This window comes from Pomacea canaliculata, linkage group LG4 (genome assembly GCF_003073045.1).
Source record: "Pomacea canaliculata isolate SZHN2017 linkage group LG4, ASM307304v1, whole genome shotgun sequence".
Classification (NCBI taxonomy): domain Eukaryota; kingdom Metazoa; phylum Mollusca; class Gastropoda; order Architaenioglossa; family Ampullariidae; genus Pomacea; species Pomacea canaliculata.
Genome location: NC_037593.1, coordinates 23,773,780 through 23,784,711, shown reverse-complemented (window position 1 = coordinate 23,784,711; position 10,932 = coordinate 23,773,780). Strand labels below are relative to the sequence as shown.

The 10,932-nt window shown below is 37.6% G+C and overlaps 1 protein-coding gene across 1 annotated transcript; it reads left to right on the top strand.

Moving 5' to 3' along the window:
- The first annotated feature begins 1,433 nt into the window (after positions 1 to 1,433).
- Positions 1,434 to 10,809, top strand: LOC112561003 (E3 UFM1-protein ligase 1-like). The gene is made up of 16 exons (XM_025233121.1): positions 1,434 to 1,553; positions 2,686 to 2,831; positions 3,195 to 3,321; positions 3,539 to 3,784; positions 4,026 to 4,084; positions 4,946 to 5,092; positions 5,758 to 5,933; positions 6,066 to 6,236; positions 6,754 to 6,877; positions 7,330 to 7,576; positions 7,954 to 8,120; positions 8,575 to 8,705; positions 8,877 to 8,957; positions 9,310 to 9,401; positions 9,818 to 10,029; positions 10,327 to 10,809. The coding sequence occupies exons 1-16, from the start codon at positions 1,480 to 1,482 to the stop codon at positions 10,473 to 10,475; spliced, it is 2,349 nt and encodes a 782-aa protein (XP_025088906.1). The 5' UTR covers positions 1,434 to 1,479; the 3' UTR covers positions 10,476 to 10,809.
- The last annotated feature ends 123 nt before the right edge of the window (positions 10,810 to 10,932 follow it).

The window sequence follows — 10,932 nt, the reverse complement described above, 5'->3', positions numbered from 1 at the left end:
AATCTAGTGCAGTTTCATCATTAAATAAGTGAAAGACTGACGAGGATGCAAAATACTGAACGCTGTGAGGGGAGAGTGAGTGACCTCAGTACAATCAGCTCAGAGTTTGCTCAGCAGTCTACACAGTGTACACAAGATGCCATAAGAGTTTTAGTGGTTTCTTCGACAACAATCCTTGTGCTAAAGCATACCCAGCAGCTGCCATCAGGGTAGCTCTCAAGAACTTGAAGTTGTTGATCTCGTCTAGCAGCACGTCCTTTTATGTAAATCTCTGTTTTGCTATGGCCTTTGGTGTTCACCATGACTCTTGTCAGTGTCGGGTTCCATTCCATATTCATTTCCATTGTCCGTCAGTTTCGTCGTAGGGCTTTGCAGTAGTTAAAAATCCTCTCCCTGAATACTAAATAGTACTGTGCTCATGGAGCTTTTCTACAGCTTGATGAGGAGTCAAACAAGGCGCACTTCAATGACCAATTTCCTCAAATCATACTCGGCGAACCTAAACAATGACTATGACTAAACCGGAAGCTATGCACAAACCTGGCTAGTTTGAGTAGTTAATCTGAAAATAATGTGAATAAACCGGAAGCTCTGTATACACCTGCCTCGTTTTAGTAGTTAAGTGGAAAATCGTCTGTCAGCAGTCCAGTAATACAAGTTCGTGATATATGTATATGTAATCATACGTTGAAACAGACAGGAAGCAGACATAAATCCTTATGACTTTAATTTCTTTCAGTTTCATCTAATCATACCCATTAATTTAGGTTTTCCCAGACTCTCCTTCCGCCGGAACGTTTTTGCGCATCTTATTTGAGTACTTTTTTACCGGTCTTGGCGATCTTGGCTGCTGCATCACTCTTCCAACAAGTTGCCATACATAAAACATAAAAACATAAAAACCTACCTATTCTACCAGAGTAGAAACCAAACCAAACAATTAGCGATCGCTCATCATTCCTTATTTCCATTCGCTCGCTGTAGTGCGAGATGCAGATGTGCCTGAAAACCAAAGATAACAATTAAAAAAAAACTAACAAAAACACATTAAACGAAGTGTAAATAGTGCCAGTCGAATTATAATTTGTAAGCATATTATTAAATATTGGAAAAATAATAAACGATTACAATTAATAATCATTGCAAGGGACATGAAAGATCGTCTGCCCAGGGCCTCGTGCTGGCGTTCGGTGGCTATGCAGCTGATAATGTGAGTGAATGAGACACGAATGTAGACGCCTGTTTTGTGCATACAATTGTGTACAAATTTTAATCGAGCTGCAACTGAATTGTCCTCTGGGATAAATAAAGTATTATCTTATCTTAATTGCTTTGACCACCTCCCTCAGTGACCACGGAAAGCACCGTGACGTAACGCTTGTTAACGGTTGGAATGTCCCTGTGCTTCGGAATGAGCGTTAAAGGGAGATAAGTTGCTTCAAGCGCTAATTATTACTCTCCCCTGAAAACAGTTCCAACATGGCTGATCTCGACGAGTTGAGAAAATACCAGCTGGAATTTCAACGGGTACAGAATACGGCCGCAAAACAAAAGTAAGAAACTACGGCAGGTTGCTGATCCTTGTGAAGTTGTTGTGAAAATGTTTACTAACAGAACGATTATGTGTACAGGCGTATGGATCATTTACACGCAAATGACAACAGCTGTTAATTTGTCCGTTCTGATACAGATAGGCAATTGTTACTTTTGTTATTGAACATCTTGAAGCAATGAAGAACGATACATAACTTAGTCTTGAACGAAATGACTGCTTTTTTGCATTCGTATCTGCATGGAAAATAATCTTTGCGTTCTAAAATGATTAATGGAATAGTATGAGAATGGAAAGCTAAACACAAAATATTAACTTGGTCAACGGATGCACGTCATCGACAACAACATCCTCGAACTCCCAATCCAACTAGGAGAGAACATCCAGGAAACCGACCGCTTTATGTATCTGGGGAGCATTGTCAACAAGGACGGTGGAGCGGATGATGACATCAAAAGCCGCATCAACAAGGCCAGGCATGCTTTCAACAGCCTACGCCCCATCTGGAACTCCCGAACATTATCCTTCAGCAGTAAGACCCGCATCTTCAACACCAATGTGAAGGCAGCCTACTGTATGGTTCTGAAACATGGAGAGTGACAAACACCATCAACAGCAAGCTCCAGACCTTTACCAACCGATGCCTACGCCATATTCTGGGAATAAGGTGACCTGAAAAGATCTCCAACAGCAGCCTGTGGAAAAGAACCAACCAGAATGCCACTAGCCAAGACACCAAAAAGCGCAAATGGGGCTGGATAGGACACATACTGCTCAAACCAGCTGACACATTGCCAAGCAGGCACTTGACTGGAACCCTCAGGGGAAGAGGAGAGTTGGAAGACCAAAGCAGACTTGGAAAAGAACAGTAGAGAGAGCGAGGCAAAGGACATCGGAACCACCTGTGCCCAACTGAAGGGGGCACCCCAAAACCGGGTCCACTGGCGAGGTGTTTTGCAGCCCTATGCTCCTCAAAGAGCAACAAGGAATAAACTAAACAACGGGTGCACGAAATGAGGGGGAATTTTACAGTTGAAAATGTTGAATTAATTTGTATGTTCTTAGATTTTTGCAATACCCATTATTATATAGTGAGTGCAATGTACATATATACTTATCTATTGTGTATCCAGGTTGTCAGAACGCAATGTTGTTGAACTGGTGAAGAAGTTAGTAGAACTAAAACTTGTGGATGTTCTTTATACATCTGATGGCAAAGAGTACTTGACATCTCAGCATCTTACTAAGGAGATTCTGGATGAACTTGCTGTGCAAGGGGGTATGTAATATCAGCAAACAATCATCATCAACAACAACAACAACAACAACAACAACAAACAACAAAAATCATTGAAATAAATTTGAAAATACATAAGATTAATTGTAATTTTTTTCTTATATCTCTATATGAAATGTTATAGTTCTTCAATAATAATTAAGTCAATGGTACTATATGACTTAACAACCTTTAAATAACATTTATCTTTGCCCATATATGCATACATTCAATAAATGAAAGTATATCATATAAATGCAAGTATATGCTATATTCATTTATTCTGAATGCATGATGCTTGTATGCATTCTCATAAACAGTTTATACTTGACATACATTTGAAGCCATCATTAATTTATTTTATAGGAAGAATCAATTTGGTGGACTTGCAGCAGGCTCTAAATGTTGACCTAAGTCATATTGAATCTAAGGTAAATGAACTTGTGAAACATGACAAGAACCTCACCCTTGTGCTAGGGCAGCTGATAAGCAGGTAAGACCACATGCTGTTGGCTGCATCATATACCATTGAAGAAATCAAGACTTACTGTTTGCAATTATGTCACTGTTACAAGTAATGTACAACCTCAACTTGCATCAATGACTTAAAATTAAAAGCAACTTCAAAACAAGTACATTGAAGTTTGTATGTTAAGTGATATTTCTGAGCCCTGCACTGAGAATATCTTTTTATCCAAATTACATTTTAGCTCATATCACGACAAGTTGGCAGATGAAATCAATGATAGACTCCATGAGCAAGGGCACGTGACAGTTGCAGAACTAGCTAACCTGTATGATCTGCCAGCTGAATTTGTTCGAGAACTCATTGAAGAAAAAATTGGAACAGCCATCAAAGGACAAGTTGACATTCAAGATAAAGATGTTGTTTTCACAGACAGTTTTGTCTCAAGAATGACTGCTAGAATCAGAGGTGGATTTAGTGCATTAACAGTGTAAGTATTTCCTGGTGTTTGATAACCATACCTTTGCTTCAATTCATTAATTAATTAAAAAATTTAAATGGAAGCATGTTCAAGCCTAACTAAACAAAAAATTAATTGCTTTTTTGTTAACTTGAAATCAGACTGCTAACATGGATGTTTGGATATATGGGAGTTCAAATACTTTCCGTAAATATTTTTTGTGGAGTAGCATGTTCTCTCTTAAAACAGAACTAGACAAACTGTTTTGCAGGCCAGTTCCAGTGGGTATCATTCGCAACAGAACAGGATGTCATGAAAGACTCTTTCATAGTAAGTTCAGATGCATTGAGAATTTGTATGCTAGATATGACATTTTTAAAAACATTTAAACGGATCTTTAAAGAACAGACCAGTCATCCTTTTTTGTCTAACTGGGGTTATATTCATGGACATGGGTTAAGCCTTAACCAATGGCGGTCATGTGACTAATCGTCGGTTCGCACAAACATGGCATATTTGTGGCTCAAATTTGTGCTAACAAATGACCCTACCATTAAGTCTTGAAACCAATGGTTAGATTCTTGTTGCTAATCACCCCTAGTGGAGCATAGGGCTGCAACTACACCACGCCATCAGACCTGGTCCTATTGATAAATACAATGATGTTTTGAGGACTGTTGTGCAAATTTAAATCATAACCTTGTGGTGAGAAAAATTTGCCTTTTGATTTTTATTCAGCCTGGTTTGATGCCATACTGCTTTCTAAGTACTCATGCTTTCAAGCGTAAATGCACATGCAGCAAAGGGGATACCTTAAGTGCTTAAAATAAACCATTGGTTTAGTAACCCAGCGTGCTTTCTTTCTTGCCCATGAATATGCCAATAGCTTTACCATTGGTTAGGATTTAACAGTTGGTTCCCTAACCAGCAGTCATTAACTAAAGTGTCAGTTACTTTAAGGAAGTCCATGACTTTAACCCCTGGCCCACATAATTTTGAAACTGTTCATGCTTTTAAAAATAACTGATCAGAGTTGCAGATGATAAAGCTCAGTGAAGCAGATGCTTTTTGATGTTTCCTGATATCTTGATATGCATTATTTGGGGGTTTTTTCCTGTTGTAATCTCCTTTCAAGAACTTGTGTTTTGGATATGTATTACATGAGAAGTCTCATTCATACCTTATTTACAGCCATTTTGGAGGACTTAATAAAGCAGGGTCGCATAAAAGGAAGCATTTCAGGAGGTCACCAGGACAAATCAGTGTTCTATCCTGATATCTATACTCGCTCACAGAACCAGTGGGTAGACAGTTTCTATGCACAGAATGGTTATCTTGGTAAGTCAAAGTTCAAGTTTGTAAACGTCGTTTGTCTTACAGTTGTTCTTTTCAAATTTTCACCAGAGTTGTGCCTTGTATGAATTTTTATCATTTTCAAAAAATTGAAAAAAAAATAACCATGTATGATACAACTGTGGTTTTTGTTTTACTAGATAAATATTAGTTGAATTCAGTTTACGTCAAGCTTGTTTATGCATAAAGTTTGAGTGCTATTTTGCACTGAGGAGTCACAGGCAGTAACTAGTCCTAGAAAATTTCAAATGACTGCCAGAAAACAATTGACTAAACAATGCCAAGGAAGGTAACTGCAGAAAAATGATTCCTCAAGTAATATCCAGTCATATCCTTTAATCTCCCCATGGAAATGGACTAAAGAAATATTGACTAGCCACCATAACACTGCCTTACTCAGTGATCTTAGCAGGCATAATAACAATCTACGAAGCAACTCCCGTTAAAATTATTTTTGATAGATTTTCTCAATAGACATTGACATTCTATCATAGTTTTAAAAGTTAGAAAATATTTTAAAATTAAATTATTGGCATCATTTGAAAAATTAAATGTCTTTTTTTTAAGTCTGGGGAATAGTTGAGTGAATGCTTAATTTTATTTAATTATTCCCTCTGCATAATATCATTACATTTTGTTTTCTTTTCTAGAGTATGACTCTTTGGTACGACTAGGTATCCCAGATGTGAAAAACTATGTCAAGAAGAGATTCAAAAATGAAAAATTGCTGTTTCTCAAGTCGTGCTGTGTAGGACCAACTATTCAAGATCAGATAGAGGCCAGCATTGACGATGCATTATCTAGTGATTCTTGGGTTGATATTGCGGTGAGATTTTTCATTAAATTTGAAAGCATAAAATTCCTGAATGATAATATTTTGAAGATATATATTCTGTTAAAAATAACCACATCAAAAAATATTTTCAAGAATAATTTTTTATTTTCCTTTGTTTCGTAGGCTGTCTTGCCATCCTCCTTTGATTCTAATGATATTGGTAAGCTGTTGACTCATTGCACACAAGGCCGCCAGGGTGCATTAGTGTGTGCTAACAGTATTGTTGCAAGCCAGAAACTCATCAGTAACAGTGCTAAACTATTTGGAGATGTCATTCAACAAAAGGCAGAGCAGGTTAGTGGCATGAATTCCTGAGATTGTATAGTTGTATCTTTATTATGCATCTGGAATGCTTTTTTAAAAATATTTTAGCCAGTGGTTTTTATTCTTTACATTTACTGTGTATAGCAACAAGTAGGAGACATGGTACAGAATCAAAGGACTACAGAAGGAGAAATAAATATGCAGACAAGTAATAAAAGACAAACATAGAAGACACAAAGAGGAAACGGGGGAAAAAAAGTAAGGATGGAGAGTATCATAAATCTGCAATGAAAGATGAGCAGGCAGACTTGTCATTTGACTATAATCATAACTATTGACAATTATGTTGATGACTGTAAGGAGTAGTGTGTGGTATTAGTCTCCTTAAAGTGATGGTATGATATAACAAGTATAAATCTCATAGCTGCATATGTGCACAGTGTATGCATATTAGTGTATTTAAATGTAATTAAAATTATGTGCATGTGCACATTACATGCACACATATAATTGGATAATGCACATGTTTGTCATGATCATTTTGTAGAATGTGAAGCAGAATCCAGCTTTGTTGAAGGGTGATGGTGATAAGATTACCGTTTCAAAAGTGATCTTGGATGAGAATGTGGCTCATGAAGACAAGAAAGAACAACGAAGGAAAAAGGCTGCAGGTTGGTTTGCATCTGGTGATAAAGATGTATTATCTCATTAATGGACCAGCTGGTTGTTAGTGGTATTAACTTGAGGCAAATATAAAAGATACAAAACAAACTGGGAGATTAAAGAGAATTTATTCTGACACTAGTTAGAAAATTCTGAACCTTTATTGCCTAGCATATGTTGTGATTGATTCAAGAAAGGCAATGAAATTACAAATTTCTTTTATTATGTATTGTTGTAAAAGTCTGTTATTAGTGTTATTTTCATTGTAAAAGTCTGTGCTATTGGCATGACATGGATTTATCATAATCTCCTAAATGTGATGGTAAAAAGCAGCTAATACCACACATAAATTGAAAAACATTTATAGTTTGCAACATCATAAGGCATAGTTCACTTTTCCAACCATAAAGGAACAAGACAGCTACCCAGATAAAAACCAATAGTGCTTTTCTTTTTTCAGCAGGTAGTAGGAAAGAGGGAACTGGAGGACGTGAGATCAAAACCAAATCAACAAAGAAGAAAGGCCGTGGGCGTGACCTTGAAAATGATTCAGATGACGACGTGACAGCAGCTGCTGGAGGTGGTGGTCGTCACCCAGATCTTGTGTTTATGGATCGGAAAGAAATTGAACAAGTGCTGGAGAGTCAATCTGAATTTAAAGAGTGTCCAGAGGAACTGATTACTGAAATAGCTTCCCAGCTTTACAGGTAATGTCAGCTGTGCTGCTCATTAAAGGGATATTTATTTAACCATCCTGTTGAAGCAACCATTTTGTTGGAGGGTTGCCCACCCCTGCCACCCTTTTGGGTTTTTTTTAAGTTTATTTACCAAACACTCATCTGGTAAATTCTATATTGTTTCTAATTTAGGGTGTGTATAGTCTTTATAGGAGAGAGCTCCTTCCTGAAAAAAAATCATGGCAGACCTGGGATGGAAAATTAAACTTGGTAAGAATGAGGAGAACTAAATGAAGACAGTTTAATTGATCATAGTAGTGCAACTGTTAGCTGTCACCATCCAGGATGTCATAAGGTTGGGGCTATAAAGGACTTTTGCTAGTGTCTTTCCTGCGCTCCTTTTTCAGGCCTTTAAACAAGCAGTACCAGGAGGCAGCAAGATCAATCTTCCTGCAAGTATCTGGCTCTGGTACCAGTGCTGATCGCAAGAAGTCTTTTGGTGAACTGCAGGAGAGAGTGTCTGGTCTGTGGACAAATGCACGCCTTTTTGAAAAAGGATCCAAGCTGTTCAAAGGTAAATAATATTTACATCTTTTACTGTCTGGCGTGCACACAGATTATTGATAGAGATGTCACACCAACAAACCAGCAGTGCAAAACAGTACACAGGAGATCACAAGGTTTCAGTCTTGATAGATATAGACCCAAAATATAAAATGTACCAAAGGGTTTAGAGATTAGCGAGTGTAAACCTCACGGTGAAGTAGAGAATATGGCACATATATGGCTGTGGAGACCATTAGTCGATGATAAAAAGCAACAGAGGCATAAAAAAACAACATTGAAGAGATGCAGGCAACAAAACAAGAACACAAATAAGCAACTGGCATCGCTGTCAACAAAAATCACCAGCAACACCACAAAGAAGACAAAGGATGAGAAGCAGTTACTATCATGCCAAAACTAGACTGTACAATTTGTTGAAAATAAAGGGCCATCGTGATTGTAGTGGGTGAACATTTCCACAGATCCAAATCAGACCAACCTGGCAAAGCACCTGTTGAAAACATTGTGCACAGACATGACCAACATACTTGTCAGTGCACTGGCAACAGAGCACATGGTTTCCATTTCAGAGGACACCCATCTTTCCACAGAGGTAAGATGCTTGTTTTATTTTATTAGTGCGTAAATATGCAAATTTTGTCCCAGTTTCAGAGCACTCTCCTTATGAATGCGTATGTTTTGTCTCAGAGGTAATGTCATTGCAATGATTTGATTATTACACTGATACTACTGACACTTGTTGAAAAATTCTATTTTTGTGTAGGCAAGGTTAAAATTGATAAACAGTTTACCAAAAGATGTTCAAGCTCCTCTGATGAAACTGCACCAAACACTGAATGGACAGGTATGAAAATCTAACAAGGAGTGACAAGCGCGAAAGAATTAATCTTGTTTATAGATTTTTAATCGTTTCATTGCAAAGCTCAGTTATATATAAGTGAGGAGAAAGCACATTTTAGTTGCATTAGAAAAATATGGCCATGACTTTTATTTATACTGTGCTCTGTTAACTCCTGTAGTGATAGTGTTATTACTTAGAAAAACACATGGTGAAGTGCAGTTGCATTTCACACTTTTAGGGCATTCTTAGACTGTGGTGTCATTTTAGAAGTTTCTGTTTACACACATGCTATCTTTCTTTACTGCTGTGACATTTTCTTGACTTCAAACAAATTGTATTCTTGTGAAAACATTAGAGCCTTGAGGAGTTCTTCACGACTCTGGAAAATCTGTGCAGCTCAAGTCATCTCTCTATTATGCTTAAGAAGCCAGACAAGAAGAAGGAAAGGTGAAATAATTGATTCAGCTCCCTTCAACTAACTTATAGACAAGTCTTAATATAAGCAATGTATTCTGCAATGCAATAAAGAGAATACTTAAAGAGATCGTACTTGGTCCCAGAAGCATGCAAAGGCGGTACATTGCTTCCAGCTCAGGAAGAACTAAATAGTATTAAAATATGTCAACATTTACTACTCTTGATACGAGTCTAAAAGGTTTAATTGGGGGATAATTGCCAACTCCATAACCACTGCGAAGGAAGATTTATTCACTAGTCATGACTGAATTGATGCAGAGTGACCAAAAATCGCAAGAAGACAATAACTGTATGTAGGGTAAAGTATGTTAATCAGTAAGCCATTTTTCATAATCCTCTTTTTTATTCTAATGTAGAGATGAATATATGTTGTATCTCTTCTCCAGACAGCTGGTGTTTGCCCATCGTCAGACTCTGTCCGACCAGCTGAAGGGAGAGAATGACCCGGCAATGGCCATGCACTTGGCTGTAGTCCTACTGTTTCAGACTTTCACCCAGGCAATGGTACATGCACCAGGACGTCTAGTTCCAGCTGTACTTCAGCATCTTCAGGAATCTCTGGATGCTGAGAAGTATCAGAGCCTTACCCTCTTTCAAGGTAGGACAGATTAGTTTTTCTTCACGGCACATTTTCTCAACACTCAATTACAATGTAGCAGAGTCTGAATGTCAAGAGCTTTTTTTTTTTATCAAAAGTAGAAGTGGGAAAGTTTCTATCAAAGGGCTATTGGCTTCCATTTGTTTCTGATATGGTCCACTTTACTAAAATATTCTTCAATCCCCTGCAAAAATGGCTATCTTGCATGAATGTTGAAATTTGCCAAATAGCATTATCTCATTCAGCAGTCTGATACAGTTTGTGTGTGTTCATGATTGCCGTCATTCTTCTGTCTAGATCTTGTGGTGCAGAGGGTGCAGGCAGAGGCAAATGGAGAGCAGCAGAAAGTCCAGGATCTAATGCAGGAATTGGAGACAATGTTACCAAAGATCAAGGAAATTGCCTTGACCACCAAGCGCAGTGTACAGACACACGAAGATCAGTGACGTGGTGTTTTTATTCCATTTGTTGAACCATGTTTACTTTTTTTTTTTTTCTTTAAACGTGTCAATATAAATGTGAAAGAAATATAAAAACTGTAAACATGTGCTTGGAGTCTTAGCCTTGTAGAAAAGCAGAAAATATGACAAGGCTTCACTGCAGAAAGGTGCCAATTTTCTCTTCATTCAGGGCGTTTGATGGAGCTGGCAATAGGATAACTGCTGTGTGATTGGGTTTCTGTATTCTCAAGATACTCCACCCAGTGTATCTCTTTTTAAAAAAAAGAATTTGTAAAAGAAATTCTGGTTATGGGGCAATAAATCATGTGTGTTGCATGACTGAATCTAGTTGTATGATGAAGGGCGACGAAAAATTAAATCATCTCGTCTTTTTTATGCTTTCTGAATCATTTTGCAGTGATTTGTACTCTTCTTAGCAGGTTCGCATGCTCTATAGGATATG